The 22253-nt window shown below is 47.7% G+C and overlaps 1 protein-coding gene across 1 annotated transcript in view; it reads left to right on the plus strand.

Annotated features, from left to right (window-relative positions):
• The window catches only part of PLEK (pleckstrin), an 85495-nt gene extending 66716 nt beyond the window's left edge, over positions 1-18779 (plus strand). Inside the window, exons 8-9 of the mRNA XM_075338057.1 lie at positions 13658-13721; positions 18467-18779. Coding sequence (XP_075194172.1) covers positions 13658-13721; positions 18467-18606 — 204 coding nt within the window. The 3' untranslated portion in view covers positions 18607-18779. The remainder of the gene's footprint in view (positions 1-13657; positions 13722-18466) is intronic.
• The last annotated feature ends 3474 nt before the right edge of the window (positions 18780-22253 follow it).

Raw genomic sequence — 22253 nt, forward strand, 5'->3', positions numbered from 1 at the left:
ATATACAGTGCCTACAAGTAGTATTCAACCCCCTGCAGATTTAGCAGGTTTGATAAGAGGCAAATAAGTTAGAGCCTGCAAACTTCAAACAAGAGCAGGATTTATTAACAGATGCATAAATCTTACAAAGCAACAAGTTATGTTGCTCAGTTAAATTTTTAATACATTTTCAACATAAAAGTGTGGGTCAATTATTATTCAACCCCTAGGTTTAATATTTTGTGGAATAACACTTGTTTGCAATTACAGCTAATAATCGTCTTTTATAAGACCTGATCAGGCCGGCACAGGTCTCTGGAGTTATCTTGGCCCACTCCTCCATGCAGATCTTCTCCAAGTTATCTAGGTTCTTTGGGTGTCTCATGTGGACTTTAATCTTGAGCTCCTTCCACAAGTTTTCAATTGGGTTAAGGTCAGGAGACTGACTAGGCCACTGCAACACCTTGATTTTTTCCCTCTTGAACCAGGCCTTGGTTTTCTTGGCTGTGTGCTTTGGGTCGTTGTCTTGTTGGAAGATGAAATGACGACCCATCTTAAGATCCTTGATGGAGGAGCGGAGGTTCTTGGCCAAAATCTACAGGTAGGCCGTGCTATCCATCTTCCCATGGATGCGGATTAGATAGCCAGGCCCCTTGGCTGAGAAACAGCCCCACAGCATGATGCTCCCACCACCATGCTTGACTGTAGGGATGGTATTCTTGGGGTCGTATGCAGTGCCATCCAGTCTCCAAACGTCACGTGTGTGGTTGGCACCAAAGATCTCGATCTTGGTCTCATCAGACCAGAGAACCTTGAACCAGTCTGTCTCAGAGTCCTCCAAGTGATCATGAGCAAACTGTAGACGAGCCTTGATATGACGCTTTGAAAGTAAAGGTACCTTACGGGCTCGTCTGGAACGGAGACCATTGCGGTGAAGTACGTTACTTATGGTATTGACTGAAACCAATGTCCCCACTGCCATGAGATCTTTCCGGAGCTCCTTCCTTGTTGTCCTTGGGTTAGCCTTGACTCTTCGGACAAGCCTGGCCTCGGCACGGGAGGAAACTTTCAAAGGCTGTCCAGGCCGTGGAAGGCTAACAGTAGTTCCATAAGCCTTCCACTTCCGGATGATGCTCCCAACAGTGGAGACAGGTAGGCCCAACTCCTTGGAAAGGGTTTTGTACCCCTTGCCAGCCTTGTGACCCTCCACGATCTTGTCTCTGATGGCCTTGGAATGCTCCTTTGTCTTTCCCATGTTGACCATGTATGAGTGCTGTTCACAAGTTTGGAGAGGGTCTTAATTAGTCAGAAAAGGCTGGAAAAAGAGATAATTAATCCAAACATGTGAAGCTCATTGTTCTTTGTGCCTGAAATACTTCTTAATACTTTAGGGGAACCAAACAGAATTCTTGTGGTTTGAGGGGTTGAATAATAAATGACCCTCTGAATAAACTTTTCACAATTTAAAAAAAAAAAAAAAAGAAATAACATTCTTTTTTGCTGCAGTGCATTTCACACTTCCAGGCTGATCTACAGTCCAAATGTCACAATGCCAAGTTAATTCAGAAAGTGTAAACCTGCTAAATCTGCAGGGGGTTGAATACTACTTGTAGGGACTGTATATATATATATTTTATTTTTTTTTTCATTCAGTGGTTAGGATGACATTGGAAAGCATACCTTCCCATATAAGAATTCCCATTTGTGAGACATAAGCCCCCTGTTTAGGCCAGGGACACCTACAAAGCTTACCAGATATGTATTATGGGACACATTTACATAAGTCCCACTCTTCACGAGACACTGACATATGTAAAAATACTTAGTAACACAAACACCCTTCAAAAATGGTATGTGTATTGAAATATGCATTAATTCTATGATGATAATGACATTAAAACTCTAGAATCTAGTTTTGGATGAACTATCTTCACACTTTCTACCTTTTAGTGCCGCTCTAGTAACATCATGTACTGTACATTTTAGTAAATATTTGCATTCCCTATAAAATAATTCTAGAGAATCTTTTATTATTTTTTAAGCCTTAAAGGGAATCTGTCAGCAGGTTTTTACTAACTCTTCTGAGAGCAGCATGATATAGGCATAGATTCTGAATCCAAAGATATATCACTTACTTTACTGGGTGCAGCGGTTCTAAACCAATCAGAGTTTTTCGATTTATCAATGCAGCAGAGCTGAGAAAGCTGCCCCTGCCCCCACCAGGCCCTCTATTGATAATGTTCGTTGCCAGTGAGATGCTAATCATAGCAGGGAGAATGCCAGCCTAGCTGACCACCTAGCATGGCAATGATAATCTTCTGAAGCTAAAACAAATATTGGAGTTAAACAACTGCACACAGTGTGGTGAAAGAAGCATATCTAGTTGTCTAATCTATTTGTGTTAACGCCGTCTACAGATTATATAGCAAAAACCTGCTCGCAGATCTCCTTTAAGGACCAAGTCATTTTTTTTTTTTTAATTTTATTTTTACTCTTTTATTTTCCCTACTCTTCTTCCAAGTGCCATAAATTTTATTTACCCGCTGTCAAAGGCATATGAAGGCTTTATTATTGTGACTTTTCTTTTTCATTTTTAATGACATCATCCTTTTTATCATACAGTGTTCTGGAAAATAAAAACCCTTCGAGTGAAGTGAAATTTTCTCTTTACAGTTTTTACAGATCTAGTTAAATAAATTTTATATTTTCATAGATCCGACTTTTGTGGTCACAATGTTTCCACATATGTTTTGGGTTTTTTTTTACATTTCTGTATTGTTAACTTTGAAACAATGGGGTGATTCAAATTTTTATAACTTCTTATTTACATTTTTTTTTAAACTTTTTTTTCATTACTTTTTTACATTGTTAGTTGCCTTAGAGGGCCTTAATCTGTGATTAACTTTTTGCTTCTACTATATACACCAATACCAAAGTATCACTGTGTATATAGTAAAAATTACTGTCTTCTATACACTCAGCCACAAGCTGGATGTTATATGACCGTCCCCCAGCTGTCATAGGAGCCTATCGTTTCCCTATTCCTATGAGATTGCATGATAATGAAGTTGATGGTCACCCAAACTAAAGTATCGGCTGGAACATGGGGCTTAAATGCCACTGTCAATTGCCGATTGCTGTTGTTAAAGGCAGATGACGGCTATAATATAGCCGGCATCTGCCCTGTGTGGATCTCGCTTTGCTGCTGAGCTCCCTCCAAAGTTCTTGACATATAATGGCTATATCCATAATGGAGTATTAGGAGGTTGGAGGGAACCTGCCATGTGAAAAAATTACTATATACAAGCAGACACTGGGTCACTCTGCAGGTAAAAAGAGTTAAAATGCTGCCTGGCCCCCTTTCTGAAGGTGCAACTACTGTGACAAATTAACTTATATCCTGCCAATAGCTGCTGGCTTTCAGTCATGGGAGTGTGCATGGAGCAGTTAGTTATCAGTCACTATACTGTTTACTTTAGCTGTAATCTTTCCCCAAAACTTTGATTGACAGCTCGCTTTTCAACAGTGCATCTGTGCATAGTGGGCTATCAATCAAAGTCCCATAGAGTGATTACAGCAGTAGTTAACAGTAGTGAGTAGTGATGAGCGAGTACTAAAAAGCTCGGGTGCTCGAAGCTCGGGCCGAGCCTCCCAAGATACTCGTGTACTCGGCCCGAGCAACGAGCCCAATGTTATCCTATGGGAGACCCGAGTATTTTTGTGAAATGACCTCCCGGCAGCATGGAGAAACCCTAAAAATGTCACAAAAGTCTCAGAAGAGTGCTCAAATGACATGGCAACAGCATGGGGAAGACCCCTTGAAGCATTTATCACTCAAAAGTCACAGCTGTGAACAATTTTGTCCGCGTTTTACGCCATTTTTACGGACTCACCAGAAAACCTTCCAAAATGACCCCAAAATGATTTTTCATGGCGGAAATGTTAAGGGCACATACCCAATAGTGAGATAGAGCTGGTGTATGTTACTTTTTGAGATCAATACATGAAAGATTTTACGTGAAAACATTGTGTGGCACTCCGATGTCCCTGAGAAGAGACGTACATGAAGGCCTCTTGAGTCTAATGTGCCCATTTTGAGGAAGTGAGTCTTTGTAGTATTTTCCTTTGCCAGGGCAGTCCTAAATTGTGAGGTTCACCAATGCCCCTGCATACAGACGTGCATGAGGGCCTGTAAACCTGAAGTGCCCATTGGAAGGAAGTGGGTGTATTATAGTATAGCCCTTAGGCAGGGAAGCCAAACATTGGGAGGCTCCACGTTGTCCCTGGATAGAGACGTGCATGAAGGCCTGTAAACCTGAAGTGCCCATTGGAAGGAAGTGGGTGTATTATAGTATAGCCCTTAGGCAGGGAAGCCAAACATTGGGAGGCTCCACGTTGTCCCTGGATAGAGACGTGCATGAAGGCCTGTAAACCTGAAGTGCCCATTGGAAGGAAGTGGGTGTATTATAGTATAGCCCTTAGGCAGGGAAGCCAAACATTGGGAGGCTCCACGTTGTCCCTGGATAGAGACGTGCATGAAGGCCTGTAAACCTGAAGTGCCCATTGGAAGGAAGTGGGTGTATTATAGTATAGCCCTTAGGCAGGGAAGCCAAACATTGGGAGGCTCCACGTTGTCCCTGGATAGAGACGTGCATGAAGGCCTGTAAACCTGAAGTGCCCATTGGAAGGAAGTGGGTGTATTATAGTATAGCCCTTAGGCAGGGAAGCCAAACATTGGGAGGCTCCACGTTGTCCCTGGATAGAGACGTGCATGAAGGCCTGTAAACCTGAAGTGCCCATTGGAAGGAAGTGGGTGTATTATAGTATAGCCCTTAGGCAGGGAAGCCAAACATTGGGAGGCTCCACGTTGTCCCTGGATAGAGACGTGCATGAAGGCCTGTAAACCTGAAGTGCCCATTGGAAGGAAGTGGGTGTATTATAGTATAGCCCTTAGGCAGGGAAGCCAAACATTGGGAGGCTCCACGTTGTCCCTGGATAGAGACGTGCATGAAGGCCTGTAAACCTGAAGTGCCCATTGGAAGGAAGTGGGTGTATTATAGTATAGCCCTTAGGCAGGGAAGCCAAACATTGGGAGGCTCCACGTTGTCCCTGGATAGAGACGTGCATGAAGGCCTGTAAACCTGAAGTGCCCATTGGAAGGAAGTGGGTGTATTATAGTATAGCCCTTAGGCAGGGAAGCCAAACATTGGGAGGCTCCACGTTGTCCCTGGATAGAGACGTGCATGAAGGCCTGTAAACCTGAAGTGCCCATTGGAAGGAAGTGGGTGTATTATAGTATAGCCCTTAGGCAGGGAAGCCAAACATTGGGAGGCTCCACGTTGTCCCTGGATAGAGACGTGCATGAAGGCCTGTAAACCTGAAGTGCCCATTGGAAGGAAGTGGGTGTATTATAGTATAGCCCTTAGGCAGGGAAGCCAAACATTGGGAGGCTCCACGTTGTCCCTGGATAGAGACGTGCATGAAGGCCTGTAAACCTGAAGTGCCCATTGGAAGGAAGTGGGTGTATTATAGTATAGCCCTTAGGCAGGGAAGCCAAACATTGGGAGGCTCTACGTTGTCCCTGGATAGAGACCTGTTAGGTTCTTAGTGCCTCCGTGCTTGCATTTAAAAACCGCACGTGTGTGCCTGTTGGTGGCAGCTTTCCGCTGCATTTGTGTGAGTTTTGCACAAACTTGGATATAACACACAAGTCTAGTGAATACACATCAGCACAGCATTGCAAAATGCGCAAGGGCGTTGTCAACGAACAAGGAAGTGGACGTGATGGTGGTGCAGGCAGACACCGAGGTTGTGTGCAAGCTCTAATTTCGCCACAACAAAGGGCCACATCTAGTCGCTCGCACGTCCTGTCCCAAATTCTTGGGGACCGCAGCAGTACACCCCTCTTGAACCAAGACCAGTGTCAACAGGTTGTTAGTTGGATAGCGGATAATGCTTCCAGTCAGATTGGCACCACCACAAACACTCTGTCTTCCACACGGTCAAGTGTCAGTAGCCGTGATACTGCACCGCACATTTCAGAACCTGATCCTCCTTCCTACCACCAGGCCGAGTACACGTCCACGGACATTACTGATCCCACACTTGGACACTCGGAATAGCTGTTCGTTCACGTTTCCATTCACAAATTCTGGCCTCTCGCCAGCTCCTGTTGAAGTGGGCCATGACGAGATTGTATGTACAGATGCACAAATATTTGAGCAGCCACGTTCTCACGAAGTTGGCAACGTGTCTCAACAAGGGGTGGCCGATGATGAGACACAATTGTCAGGAAGTCAGGAGGAGGAGCAGGGTGCGGAAGAGGAAGACGACGTGGTGGATGATCCAGTAACTGACCCAACCTGGCAGGAGGATATGCAGAGCGAGGACAGCAGTGCACAGGGGGAGGGAGGCGTAGCATCACAACAGGCAGTAAGAAGCAGAGTGGTGGCCCCAGGCAGACGTCAGTCAACTGTTCCCCGGAACAACACGACACAAGGTGCCTGTACAAATGTTAGGTCTTCCCGAGTCTGGCTGTAATACTATTGTATGTATTGAGGATTTCGATTGCGTTAGGGCAATGACAACCAGAGACGAGTTCTTGGTGCAAGACATTTATAATATGCAACCAGCAAATATGTACATAAACGGAACAAAAACACAGTAGAACATAAATACAGGAAATACCTTCCAGGGACTGAGCGAAAGGGAATTCCCGGTACCGCGCACCGGACTCCCCCAGGGAGACCACCAACAGCAAACCCCTATACAGGGACTGTCTGGCAATCACCCCAGAAGCCCTAAATGCGCAGCAGCCGGGACACAAAAGGGCAATAGGTAAGTCGAAAAATGTCTGTACGTGATGTGAGTCCAGAGTGGTATTAAACGGAAGGAACCGGGCAGAAGTTCCGACCAAAGACGGCAAACGGAGTCCAGGTACAGCTAGATGATACCAGATGAAGTCCAGAGTCGGTGTCGGTTGTTTTCCAAGAGGATCCGAATAACAATCAGGAACCAAAAGCAGCAGGGCAGGAGCACACAGGAAGCAGTATACTCAGGCACTGGACTAAGCTTTAGGGGCGGCTTTTAAACAGATGGACAGGAAGTAGGGCAACATAACAGAAAACTCCATGTTAACAAAGGGCAAGCTCTTTCAAAAGAAAACTGGAAAACCAGGAACTCTGACACTGGCAGTTTTTTAAGTTGGCTCCAGATGATTCTAAAAAGGCCATTTGCAACACCTGCCATGCCAGCATCAGCAGGGGTACCAAAACTAGCAGCCTGACCACCACCAGCATGATCAGGCACATGTCAGCCAAGCACCCGACTTTGTGGGAAGTACAACAGAGTCGAGGAGCAGTGCTTGCTGATGTCACTGCTACGTCTTCGCTGGTTGTGCATGCGAGCCAATCCCCTGTCCATGCTGCCTGCGAACAAGCCTCCTCCACTCCTGCACCTGCAGTTGCCTACGCAGAAAGAACACCATCATCAAGCACGTCCTTGTCCCAGCGCAACGTTCAGTTATCCATTCAGCAAACCTTTGAGCGCAGGCGCAAATACACTGCCAACACCCCACATGCCACAGTTCTAAATGCTAACATTTCGCGACTGCTTGCGCTGGAAATGTTGCCTTTTAGGCTGGTTGAGACAGAAGCATTCCGCGAACTGATGGTGGCAGCTGTCCCACGTTACTCGGTCCACAGCCGCCACTATTTCTCCCTGTGTGCCGTCCCCGCATTGCATAACTAACCACGTGTCACAAAACATCACACGTGCCCGGAACAACGCTGTTTCAGCCAAAGTCCACCTAACCACAGACACGTGGACAAGTGCATGTGGGCAAGGCCGCTACATCTCGTTGACGTCACACTGGGTTAATATTGTGCAAGCTGGGACCCAGTCTGAGCGAGGGACGGAATACGTCCTTCACACACCAAGTTTTGCAGGCCCTACCTCAGTCAGGGTTTCACACACACTCTACAGCTCCGGAATGTCATGCTCCTCAGCCTCCTCCTCCTCCTGCGCATCCTGATCCACTTTACCCTCCACACCAGTCCCAAGCTGTAAGTGTCGCTGGCGGAGGAGGGGACGGTGCGCTCTCCCACTGCTCGGGTCCGGCTGACGCAGCTCTACGGCTGCTGCTGCTCGTTGGCTCGAGCGATGGCCGGATCCCGGGGACTCGAGCGGCGCTACTCGCCCGTGAGTGAAAAGGGGTGGTTTGGGTTTTGGGGATATTGTCCGTGACGACACCCACGGTTGTGGTGATTGTGTGGACACCACCGCTGCTCTGGACGGGGATCCCGGGAGCCTGTGACAGGGAGCAGCTTTGTTGTTATTTCTCCCCTACGTGGGTAGGGGGGTTGGTTGTCCCGGGGCCTGGTGATGGGGTAGAGATGGATGACAGGCGGGTTGCGGGGCCTGATGAAGTGCATGGTCGCAGGGGCAGCGCTGTGCCGCACGGCACGGAGGTACTCACTCAGCCCAATGATGATGACACAGTTCAGGGTAAAACAAGTGGCTGGATGGACAGGTCACTCGGACGGCTGCGGTTGTTCCTCCCTGCAGGTTAGTGATGACTGTCTCTCCCTGCACCGAAGTTAAGTGTTGGTAGTGATGGTTTCCCAACGGTAACCCGCTCCCTGACCTGGATATGGGCCGGAGGAGCCCCTTTTGCCCACAGGCGCTGGCCCTGGGAGACGGTTGCCCTTGCCGGTGGCTGTGTCTCCCCTTCACGGTTGTACGGTTGCCTTCTATCTGGACTTGGCTGTTTGGAAACCCTGAGGTCCCCTTCAATAACGGATTTGGCAAATTCACGGCGACACCAAGCCTTGCCGGGATCCGAAAGTCCTCTGCCAATGGTGCTGGCTTCGCTTTGTATACCGGTCCGGTACGGCCGGGTCACCACCCGTCCACGGTCCTTACGGCAGACTCCAATCGGCCTCCACTGCAGACGGTCACCACATCCTGCCAACCTTGCTGTCCTGTCCAGGCCACACACCCGGACCAACTTCAGGCTCTTTGCTGTCACTTTTCTCCTCTCTACTACTTTCCTCCTTCCACTTCCTTAGCTTAACTCTCACTGCCTGTGTTTTCCCTCCTCCTCGGTGGGTGGAGACCAACCGCCTGGCTCCACACCCTGGTGTGGACAACAGCCCCTGGGGAAGGCAACAAGGATTTTGTGTTTTGACTATGATATGCCTGCAGGGAGTGTGGGGTGTTTAAGTGTTGTGCTCTGTGGCCCCTGGCTTGTCCAGGGCGACACAGAAGCACTGCAGCACTGCCTCGGCGAAGCGGCAACAGGCAGTGCTGAAGCTAATCTGCATAGGTGACAAACCCCACAATGCAGAAGAGGTGTGGACAGCTCTGAAACAGCAGGCAGATCACTGGCTCACAACTCTGAACCTAAAGCCAGGAAAGGTGGTGTGTGACAATGGCCGGAACCTGGTGGCGGCTTTGAGGCGAGGCCAGCTGACACATGTTCCATGCTTGGCCCATGTGCTCAACCTCGAGGTTCAGCGGTTTCTAAAGTCATAGTCAGAGCTGTCTGATCTGCTGGTAAAAGTTCGCCGCCTGTCTGCACATTTTCGAAAGTCACCTACTGCTTCAGCCGGCCTTGCCGCCTTAAGACGCCGTTTGCATCTTCCGGCACACAGACTGGTGTGTGATGTCCCCACGCGTTGGAATTCAACTCTGCACATGTTGGTCAGGATATGTGAGCAGAAGAGGGCAGTTGTTGAGTACCTGCATCACCTAAGCCGTCGGGAAATGGGTCAAACTCCACACATAACACCTGAGGAGTGGAGATGGATGTCCGACCTATGCACCATCCGCCAAAACTTTGAGGACTACAACAAGATGGTGAGCGGCGATGACGACATTATTAGCGTCACCATACCGCTTCTCTGCCTTCTAAAATGGTCTCTGCTCAGAAAACAAACATGATGCATTGCAGGCGGAGCGCGATGAGTTTCAGCAAGAAACAGTAGTGGGTGTGGGTGATGATAACACACAGCCCAGCCTCGTCTCATCACAACGTGCAGTGGAGGACTATGACGAGGAGGAGGATGAAGACATGGAGCAACTCTCTGGCCAAATTGAGGATATGACATGCAGTCATATCCTCGGTTCAGCGTGGCTGGCCAGAGGACAGGGTAGATGATGAGGAGGAGGAGGACAGCATGTTCAGTCATCGTGTCGGTCAGGATACTGAAGTGATGGCTGTTAAGAGTCTGGCACACATGGCTGACTTTATGGTAAGCTGCCTGTCTCGTGACCCTCGCGTTAAGAACATCTTGGCCGACAATCATTACTGGTTGGTAACACTGTTAGACCCACGCTAAAAGGAGAACTTTATGTCTCTTATTCCCGAGGCGGAGAGGTCAGGCAAAATGCAGCAGTTCCAGAAGGCCATAGTCACGGAAGTAGGCAAAGCATTCCCCTCACAAAACGCTAGCGGCATAGGTCATGAATCAGTGGACAACCGAGGCGTACAGCCGAGAGAGGCACAAGTCCAATCCGCCAGAGGTAGGGGAACAGTCTTTAAGATGTGTGACAGTTTTCTCAGCCCCTCACGTACCACAGCCCCTGAGGTGCGGGGTAGTGCCACAAGAAATCCTAAGTTTGCCCAGATGCTGAAGGAGTACCTTGCAGATCGAACAACTGTACTCCGACATTCCTCTGTGCCTTACAATTATTGGGTATCCAAGCTGGACACGTGGCATGAATTGGCTCTCTACGCCTTGGAAGGCCTGGCCTGCCCTGCTGCTAGCGTTTTGTCAGAGCGTGTTTTTAGTGCCGCAGGTGGAATCATTACAGATAAACGCACCCGCCTGTCAACTGAAAATGCTGACAAGCTGACTCTGATCAAGATGAACAAGGGTTGGATTGGGCCAGACTTCACCACACCACCAGCAAATGAGAGCGGAATTTAAAGTTTGCCATGTACCTCCACTCACCCATGGGTACACACTTCTGGAGTTTGGCTAATCGCTGGACTGCTCCTCCTTCTCCTCATGCGCCTCCATGATGATGACCGTTACAAATTGCAATACTTAGGCCTTTGTTTCAGGTATACCCCCAGTGGTAAATTTTTTCGCCCATTCTTTGCAGAATGGACATTACAACGACAGGAGACCCACTCCTTTGCAATGGGAACAATGTTTTGAGGCCCTCATGCACGTCTCTATCCAGGGACAACGTGGAGCCTGACGCTGCCACCGACTGCCACACACGTGCTGTTTATAAATGCAAGCACGGACGCAATAAGAACCTAACTGGTTTTTAGGAGCGACAATTACTGAGAAGTCTGACACTATCAGACACTGCTGACTGACGTGTATTATACACTAGACTTGTGCGTTATATAATAGTTTGTGCAAAACGCGCACCTGTACCCTGCCACCGACTGCCACACACGTGCTGTTTTTAAATGCAAGCACGGACGCAATAAGAACCTAACTGGTTTTTAGGAGCGACAATTACTGAGAAGTCTGACACTATCAGACACTGCTGACTGACGTGTATTATACACTAGACTTGTGCGTTATATAATAGTTTGTGCAAAACGCGCACCTGTACCCTGCCACCGACTGCCACACACGTGCTGTTTTTAAATGCAAGCACGGACGCAATAAGAACCTAACTGGTTTTTAGGAGCGACAATTACTGAGAAGTCTGACACTATCAGACACTGCTGACTGACGTGTATTATACACTAGACTTGTGCGTTATATAATAGTTTGTGCAAAACGCGCACCTGTACCCTGCCACCGACTGCCACACACGTGCTGTTTTTAAATGCAAGCACGGACGCAATAAGAACCTAACTGGTTTTTAGGAGCGACAATTACTGAGAAGTCTGACACTATCAGACACTGCTGACTGACGTGTATTATACACTAGACTTGTGCGTTATATAATAGTTTGTGCAAAACGCGCACCTGTACCCTGCCACCGACTGCCACACACGTGCTGTTTTTAAATGCAAGCACGGACGCAATAAGAACCTAACTGGTTTTTAGGAGCGACAATTACTGAGAAGTCTGACACTATCAGACACTGCTGACTGACGTGTATTATACACTAGACTTGTGCGTTATATAATAGTTTGTGCAAAACGCGCACCTGTACCCTGCCACCGACTGCCACACACGTGCTGTTTTTAAATGCAAGCACGGACGCAATAAGAACCTAACTGGTTTTTAGGAGCGACAATTACTGAGAAGTCTGACACTATCAGACACTGCTGACTGACGTGTATTATACACTAGACTTGTGCGTTATATAATAGTTTGTGCAAAACGCGCACCTGTACCCTGCCACCGACTGCCACACACGTGCTGTTTTTAAATGCAAGCACGGACGCAATAAGAACCTAACTGGTTTTTAGGAGCGACAATTACTGAGAAGTCTGACACTATCTGGACTGTTTTACACTGTGTACACCAGCCCCAGATATGATGAAGGCTGGTATACGGTCACCACTAGGAATGGCTATATATACCCTGCCTGCCTGCCTGTATACTGCTACAATAGTCCTGACAAGGACTCTTCTGGTCACTAGCCTGTATTCCGACCTGGCTATACCCTGCCTGCCTGCCTGCCTGTATACTGCTACAATAGTCCTGACAAGGACTCTTTTGGTCACTAGCCTGTATTCCGACCTGGCTATACCCTGCCTGTATATAGCAACAATAGTCCTGAGAAGGACTCTGCTACTGTACTCCGACCTGGCTATACCCTGCCTGCCTGTATACAACTAGAATAGTCCTGAGAAGGACTTCTGGTCACACTGTTTGCAGCCCTGCTCCGGAACTAACTATAAAGGGCCGCAAAGCTTTCCCTGAATCAGCGACACTCTCCCTACACTCACTGTCAGAATAGCTGTGAGCAGAGCACAGCGCGCCGGCCTATATAAAGGCTCGGTGACGCTGTGCAGGCCGGCCAATCACTGCAATTCCACAACTAACAGGGCTGTGGCATTGCAGTGGTCTGCCAGCCAATCCCTGCATGAGGGCTGGCTCTCAAAAGAGCGCCAACATGCAGAAATGAAGACCACGAGTAAAGCACGAGTATCGCGAGATTACTCGGTCCCCGCCGAGCAGCCCGAGTACAGTGATACTCGTGCGAGTACCGAGTAGTGACAAGCATGCTCGCTCATCACTAGTAGTGAGTGATAACTTTAAGCGCTCTGTGCACACCTATATGACTGAAAGCCGCACTTTTAGTAAGGTGACCAGGCAGCATTTTAATACTATTTATCTGCAGATTAACATTATATCTGCAAGTAAATATTGTTTTAGCAAGAAACAGGTTTCCTTTAGGGGTTGTGAACTGCCCAGCATCTTCAGGGGGCAAGCAATATGTCAGCTTCAGCTATAGGGACAATTAGTGTAAACCAATAATGCAATGCTAAAATGCCCCATAAAGATAACTTCCAGGTTTATTGGGGTCACAATGCAAAAACAAATAAATCACAAGGTCACTTATATAGTAATGTTACTATGATTGTGACAATGGGGAACCTTGCAGTAGGTCACATCTCCATAGGTATTGGGCATAAGGACACCTAACTGATGCCCCTATGGTGCATTTGCCTGGTGATACCACTTCCAGAAACAACTTTAGTGTAAGACAAATAGCAATTTTCCCAGTAAGCCATGTCATTTTTTTTTTACAGGGGAATGAAGATCCATTGGGATCTATACATTTGCGAGGCTGTGTTGTGACTGCTGTGGAAGAAGGTAAGTGTCTGATGAGATGTTATGATGGATAGCTCATGTTAGTAGATGCTGTCTAAGATCAGGTCTGAAGTGCTTTGACATAGTAAGATATTGGAAATCTCTATGGTAAATTGCCACCGTAATTTCCATAAGAGTTGAATGCAAAACTTGAGAGCCAAAAATAGAATATGACCATTGACCACATGTAATAAAAAATAGAAGCTACCTCTGCCAGTGACTCCATCAGTCTCAGCAGGGCTTCAACACAGCTCTCAAAGCATCCAGGCCTCCTGATCGTCTGTAATGTCATCACAAGAGGCCTTACAAATACTGAGGTAAAAAACTCCCCAAATATTCAACGTGTGCACATGGCCCAAGACCAAGAGTAGGATTACCTGCTAACCTGATGGACAAGCTCAAAGCTTTTCAGTATACATTTTACTTGCCAATGCTGTTGGTATCATAGAGGCGTTTGAGTTCTGCCAGTGAAAGCTCCAACCAAAAACTAAGTGAATCATCCACTTTGGGGCAAAGTTTACATAACTCACACTCTCTTTCACCCAGAAAAATTCCAAGTTTGCTGGAATTATATCTGAAATATTGTAACAGTTCCAAAATATTCAGGACTGTACACACATGTACTTCTAATACTCTTAACCAAGATTGTAGCGAAATAATAAAAGTACCAGGGATGAAGGAACCAGATAGAGACTGGCATTGGAAGGGAAGCCGGACAGTGCCTCGGTACTGGAGTATGTGTGCCACCCCGGTGTTAATCGGGCTGCTCGGATTCGGGATTGTGGCTCGAGGGGGTCATCTGGACACGGCTTGGCAGACACATTAATCCGTATAAAGGAGGTATTTACAGGGGATAAGTTTGTGACGCCACCTGTGGGTTGCGGTAATGGGAGTACCGCTGCTGCTGTAAGGAGTACCGAGGCAGATGGAGTGAAGCAGCCAGATGTTAGTCCCTCCACAGGTAAGGAAGGCCCCGGGCTCAGGGTGTTGGTAGCTATTTGGGAGAGCAGGGTGCAGGGGACCAGGGTACTCACTGTCGGTAGTCGTGGTGCTGAATGAGGTTTATAAAGGAGACACACACGCTGTAGGTAAACCAAATTCTCTGTCTGTCGCTGCCACTGTGGGGAGCCCGTCCAAGTACTCGGTCCCACCGGTGTCACATAGTAATCCGGAGCCTGCCTCAGTGCACAGTTTTGTGTCCGTGTGGGTCCCTATAGCTTGAAGCTGTAAGGTCCCGTTCTTCAGTTTTTAAGTGAAGACTTGCTTCCAAGGGCCGGCACTTGGGACTTTAGTGGGTTGCTTTCTCTGGAAAACCCTGTCCCCTGCGGTGTGCTGATGCCCTCAGTCTCTGAGCTCTCTGGGAAGGACCCTAAAGGTTCCCTTCCTCTGCAGGTCAATTGTCAGGACGTTGAATCGGCTCCTGACCTAGGGTCCTGTACCCCGTCGTGCTCGGTACCAGTCAGTTCTTTTGGGATTTCTGGTGCCAAAAGTCCTCCAAGACTATGTCCGTCACACCCTTATCCAATGTCACTGCTACCGGTCCCTGACTCCTCTGGTCCCGGACCACTGTCTGCGACCCAACCTCGGTTCGTCTAGCTCCCCGGGAGCTAACACTCCAGCTCCTCTCACTTTGAAGGCTCTCACTAGACAAACTTCGTCCCTAAGACCAGTCTGCCTGACCCCTAGGTGGGTGGCCCTATTCCAGCTAGACCAACCCACTGGTGTGTCCGACAGGTCATGATGTGAGTTGCTGGTTGCGATTTGTTGTGCTGATGGAGGTGACACCGGTTTCTGGGAACTTGGAACTATGGGTGGGGGTAGGTCCTGCACCGTGGGAAAAGGATGCAGTTCCCTGTAGCACCCTGATGTATTCAGGGGCACTACATATGTGTATTACTGGAATAGTCCCTCCACAAGAAAGTTAATTCCTGATACAATGGGCTGCTGATAGATCTTTGGCTTTGTGATCTTGTTTTGTTTCTATGATAATGAATGTTACATCACATGAAAGCCTTATGTGTTTAATATATGTTTTCAAAATTGTGTGTTTGTTGCTTATGGTAATAGTGTTCTACGCACGTGGGAAAACAAAATGGCGGAGTCTAATGCGATATCCTCAGCAACTGAGAGCAGAGGAATGATAAAATTCTTGTTTCTGCAAGGAATGTCTGTGAAGAATATTCATTGGGGGATCAATGCCCTTCATATTCCACAGTTAAGAACTGGGTTGCCAAATTTAAAATGAGCCATTTCGGCAACAATGATGAGGAATGTCCTGGACGACCGAGAGTGGTTGTTGTTTGGAGATCGTCGATGCTGTGCATAACCTCACACTGGGGAATCGACAAATTTCAGCTAAAGCAATAGCAGACATCATGGGGATTTCTCGTGAACATGTTTGTGTCATTATCCATGAACATTTGGTCATGAGGAAGCAATCTGCAAAGTGGGTCCCCAAATGTTTCACAACAGTTCAGTGAAGCAGCGAGTGAAAACTTTTCGGTCCATTTGTCAGCGTTTTTGGACTGATAAGAACTTCCTGGATTGACTGGTCACTATGGATAAGACTTGGATTTATTTGTATGACCTTGAAAACAAGGAGCAGTCAAAAGAGTGGAGGCACAATGGTTCTACTTATCCTAAGAAGTTCAGGGTGCAAAAATCAGCCACTACGGTGATGGCGTTTGTGTTCTGGGATAAGGAGGGCAAACTGGTAGTGGACTACCTTCAAAAGGGTTCCACCATCAATGCAAGTTATTACATTGAACTTTTGGACCAATTGAAGGCAAGTCTGAAGACGAAAAGGTGCAGCAAGCTGTCCAAAGGAGTCTGGTTCCTGCAAGACAACGCCTCCGCTCACACTGCACAAGCGACCACAGCAAAACTGGCAGAGCTGGGCTTCCAGCTGGTTGACCACCCACCTTATTCACCAGATCTAGCTCCTTCCGACTATCATCTGTTTCCAAACCTGACGAAACACCTCAAGGGTACCAAATTTCATACCATTTCTGATGCCATGGCTGCTACGAATGCCTGGCTTGAGGCACAACCAAAATCTTTATTTTTGCTAGGCTTACAGAACTTGGAATACTGATGTACGAAGTGTGTTGACATCAGTGGAGAGTATGTGGAATAAATGTGAAGTTTCACCACCCTATCTTGTTTCTTTCTGGGTAAAGCCAAAAACTTATCAGCAACCCCTCGTACTAATGTGGCGCCCCTGAGTATATCAGGGTGCCACAGGGAACTGCATCCTGTCACTCAGGGTGCAGGACCTACCCCCCATGGTTCCAAGTTCCTAAGAAACTGGTGTCACTACCATCAGTACCACAAATCCCAATCAACACCTCACACCTGCCAGACACACCATTGGGTTGGTCTAGCTGGAAAAGGGCCACCCACCTAGGGGTCAGGCAAACTGGTGGGAGGAAATAGAGGAGTCGAGTGAGAGCCCTCAAAGAGAGAGGAGCTAGGGAGATTAAGCTCCTGGGAGGTAGACCAAGGTTGGGTCGCAGATGGTGGGCCGGGACCAGAGGAGTCGGGGACCGGTAGTAGTGACATTGGAAAAAGGCGCGACGGACATAGTCTAGGAGGACTTTCGGCATCAGAAAACCCAAAAGAACTACCGAGCACGACGGGGTACAGGACCCTAGGTCAGGAACCGATTCAACGTACTGATAATTAACCTGGGAGGGAGAGTATCTTCACGAACTTCCCTAAGAGCTCAGAGATTAAAGGCATCAGCACACCACGGGGGATAGGATTTTCCAGTAAAGCAGCCCACTGAAATCCCAAGTGCCAGCCATCAAGAGCTCAGCTACACTACACATAGTGAGCGAGGCCCCAACAGCTTCAAGCCAAGGGACCACAAACAGACAACTAAATTGTGCATGGAGGTGGGCTCCTGATTACTAAGTGACACCGGTGGAAGTGGACACCTGGACGGGCTCCACGCAGTGAATGTGGTACAAAGAGGATTTGGTTTACCTTCAGTGTGAGTGTCTACTTTATAATCCTCATCCAGCACCACGACTACCCACAGTGAGTACTCTGGCACCCTGCGCTCCCAAATACCCACCAAGCACCCTGAGCCCGGGGCTTTCCCTACCTGTGGAGGGACTAACATCTGGCTGCTTAATTCCATCTGCCCCGGTACTCCTAACAGCAGTGGCGGTACTCCCATTACCGCAACCAACAGGTGGCGTCACGAACGTCTCCCCTGTAAATACCTCCTTTTACGGATCAAAGTGTCCGCCAACTCGGGTCTGGGTCCCTCGAGCCACCACGATCCCGGATCCGAGCAGCCCGACCAACACCGTGGCGGTACACTAACATTATAATGAGGCAATGTCCTTCATAGTGGCTCAGACATTGCAAGTATTTGTCAATTTATATAGACTTATTCCTACAGCTATGGTATTATTTAAGACTATTTTTGAATTAAGATGTCTTCATTCAGCAAACTTCAGGCTCAGATAGAGGTAAAAAAAAGCCCAGTTTAGATTTACGGTATTTATTCTCCAATATAGACACCATGAGCCGCTGAGCTCAGTGGTTGGCTGCAGCATGCCATCACCACTGCAGCCATGCAACCCATGGACCCAGTGAGGGGAAGTAAAGGAAATTTTGTTGTTTTTTTCTTCACTTAACTGAAGTTTGCTGAAAGAGGAGAAGCCCTTTAAGTGATATGATGCATTATATTATCTGTTAGCTTGGATGACACATCTTATATTTATGACTTTTTATAGCAAAAAGGCAAGACGTGGATGGAAACCTTTTTGAAATCATCACAGCATCTGAAGTGCATTACTTTGTGCAGGCTGCATCAGCGGAGGAGCGGAAAGAGTGGATTAAAGCCATTCAGACAGTTTCCAAAATCGGAAAATAAACTCGGACAACCAAAGATAGAGGCCACATTCTTTACTAAACTACTGGATGTTAATGAATAATTCTCACAACTGTGGACAGGAAATAATAAATAAATACAAATCTTAAATAAATAAGAAATATACCATATTTGCAAAGTACAAGACACAAAATATATGCTTTTGGTTCATTTTAATGCACTTTTGAAAAGTAGCATAATAAATTTTGTGGAAATGAATTCATGTAGTTTCATTGTCCTTATTTCTTATCCATAGAGGTAACGCATCTATCACAGGGGAAATGAAGCACTATATCACATCAATGGCTATTGAAAGGAACGGACTGTCTGTATATTGCACAAACATTTTAAGGCAAACTGTCATCAGGATATTAGAACTGTAACTAAAAGCTTGTGTGTAAAACCCCTTTAATGCTTATTAATGTCACACGTTACGGGTAATACAAGCGTGGCGGGGAACGTTCAGACCTACATGCATCTGACGCGTAAAAATGCAGTTAAAATAGGGGACACCGGTGGACACAAAAACAACAGGAGGCCCTGGAATTAGTGAGAAGGAATGGTGGGACACCTCCTATCCTCACCTGCAGCTGTCCCTACTCTCCAAGCCAATCCCTATATAGTCTCCGCAACTGTCGCTGAACAGGAGTCTGAGACACTAAGAAGCCCTATAGGTACCCTGACTAGTGGAGAGCAGATGAGGTACACTAGACCTCACCGCTGCACCAACCAGACACAAGGTAGGGTAAGACAAACAGGGGGGAAAAAGTAACAAAAGGATAACACCTGAGAGCAGGAATCTTCCACAGCAGAACTTTCCTCCAAAACGGCCAAAAACCAAATGACTTTGTATCTTCAGCAGGGATTGCTGGGAAACCCCACTATTTAAACCTGAAGGGCGTGACTACTTAGTAAGCAATGCTGATCCCTCAGCTTGGAAAAGCTGCAAGACAAAAACTGACATTTAAGCATTTCAGTATAAAAAGAAACTAAACCCCTTTAAATGTAAAGAGGCAGATGAGAGGCTCCTATCCAAAGATTGTCACTGGTCTCTAAAAAGACCAACGTGACAATTAAATCCATAATTTACTTGTTTGTTTTGTTTGGAAATTGTAGAGAAAGCCAGTCTTGAAGTTATAATCGCAAGTGCAATGGGCGGACACTGAATTTTTAGCTCTCTTGCCTCTCTCCCTATTTTCCTGCCGCCTACATCCGACCTCCAGTCTCTGATGGACAGGTCCCTCTTCATGATGCCTAAAATGTAACGTTTATTAATCACCATTTAACAAGGTCACCTAATAGTAACCCAAATAAAAAACAGACAGTGACAAACATATAGATAAATGCCAAGACAGGCCAGAATAATAACCACGGCAACAAGATCCTCAAAATACTGGATCTGCCGATGTACATGCCTATATGAAAAGATCAATGCTATTAAAGACATGCAATAATTGGGGGCCCTGTTGGAGCTTTTGGTTCGGGGCCCATGAACTTCAAGTTATGCCACTGCTCCAGTGCCTGAGATTGTGCATAGGTGCCATCATTGCCCATGGTCATCTTGTCAGAGGGGGCAGTGCATGTGCAAACTTAAAGTCCGACTCTCAGAATTTACTTTGATGAAACGACCCCTTGTAATGACGACCTCGGAATCTCGGGCAGCGGAGGTGATCAATGAAAGAAGAGTTACTTGTCTGTCGAAGAGTGTCCGGAAATAAGTAGAGAAGCATGAAAACTGGAAGTGCTGTGTCCACCTCCTACAATCGCAATTAATACTTCAAGGCTGGATTTCTCTACAATTTCCAATTAAAGAAGAATTGAATTAATAAGCATTAAGATGCCTTTAAAGACATGACTTTAGTTAGTAGACTAATATCCTGATGACAGGTTCCCTTTAATTTTCTGTTGAGACTCGAAACAACTTTTCTGGCCACATTATGTTCTAACCCACGAAGACCTTGATAATGAAGGATATTCCTTTGCAAGTTGTTACTTTGTGATGAGGTGGCCGAATTTATACCCCCAGAGGCCACAATCATATTCATGTATATTTTGATGTATAGAGTATGAGATGTTGAAAATAATAATGTTTGTGGGAAATGCCATCTAGTGGACAGTTTAGGTAGTGCTGATAGTAACAGATAACCCCTTTAACTCCTTTCTAGACCTGTTATCCGGCTTATTTTTTTTTTTATTTCACTATTGGACTACACAGGGGCATGTAGGTCCAACTACCTAACTGCTGTCAGACCCTCTCCCTGGCTCAGAGTAGTCATGTGACCGCTCCTGCTGGGATTTTGCTACTTCCTGTGATGTCATGTCAACAGGGCAGGAGCTTATCCCTCACCCTGTTGACAGGCATCACAGACAACTTCATCTTGCCGCCCTGCTGCCTAACTCAGCGCAGGCACGCTGAGTTAGGGACCAGGTACAATGCGATGCAGCCCCCCTCTCCCACTCGTCCTCCCCAGCACCCTCCCCACATGCTGTTCTCTTTCTCCCTCACCCCCTGTGAGCAGCTGTCTGTGTGCTGTCTTCTCCCCCTGCGCTGTGTGATAAGCTCAGCGCCCTGACTGCTGTGGGTTTATCAATAGTAACAATCCAGCAGCAGCATCACTTGCGGGCGCCGCTGATCTCCTGCATCCCGCAAACCGTCCAGTCGCTGCTCTCATCACAGCGCAAACAGGAGAAGACAGTGCAGGGGGTGAGGGCAGGGGGTGGGGAGAAGAGAGCTCAGGGGAGAGAATAGAGAGCAGGGGGAGTAGAGAGCACAGGGGAGAAGAGAGAGCATGGGGAAGAAGAGAGAGCACGGGGAAGAAGAGAGAGCACAGGGGGAGAAAAGAAACTGCAGGGAGAGAAGACAGAGCACAGGGGGAGAAGAGGGAGACCGCGGAGTGAGAAGAGACAGACCACGGAGGAAGAAGAGAGAGACCGCGGAGGGAGAAGAGAGAGAGTGCGGAGGGAGAAGAGAGAGAGCGCGGAGGGAGAAGAGAGAGAGCGCAGAGGGAGAAGAGAGAGACCGCGGAGGGAGAAGAGAGACCGCAGGGGGAGAAGAGAGACCGCAGGGGGAGAAGAGAGACGGGGGGTGAGAAGAGAGACAGCGGGGGGTGAGAAGAGAGACAGCGGGTGGTGAGAAGAGAGACAGCGGGTGGTGAGAAGAGAGACAGCGGGGGGTGAGAAGAGAGACCACGGGGGGAGAAGAGAGACCTCGGGAGGGGAAGAGAGACCACAGGGGAGAAGAGAGATTGTGGAGGGAGAAGAGAGACCACAGGGGGAGAAGAGAGACCTCAGGGGGAGGAGAGAGACCTCAAGGTGAGAAGAGAGACAGCGGGGGTAAGAAGAGAGACAGCGGGGGTGAGAAGAGAGACAGCGGGAGGTGAGAAGAGAGACAGCGGGGGGTGAGAAGAGAGACATTGGAGGGTGAAAAGAGAGACAGCGGGGGGTGAGAAGAGAGACCATGGGCGGAGAAGAGAGACCTCGGGAGGGGAAGAGAAACCGCGGATGGAGAAGAGAGAAACCGCGGGAGGAGAAGAGAGACCGCGGAGGGAGAAGAGAGACCGCAGGTGGAGAAGAGAGACCTCAGGGGGAGGAGAGAGACTTCAGGGTGAGAAGAGAGACAGCGGGGGTGAGAAGAGACACAGCGGGGGGTG

This window comes from Anomaloglossus baeobatrachus, chromosome 3 (genome assembly GCF_048569485.1).
Source record: "Anomaloglossus baeobatrachus isolate aAnoBae1 chromosome 3, aAnoBae1.hap1, whole genome shotgun sequence".
Lineage (NCBI taxonomy): Eukaryota > Metazoa > Chordata > Amphibia > Anura > Aromobatidae > Anomaloglossus > Anomaloglossus baeobatrachus.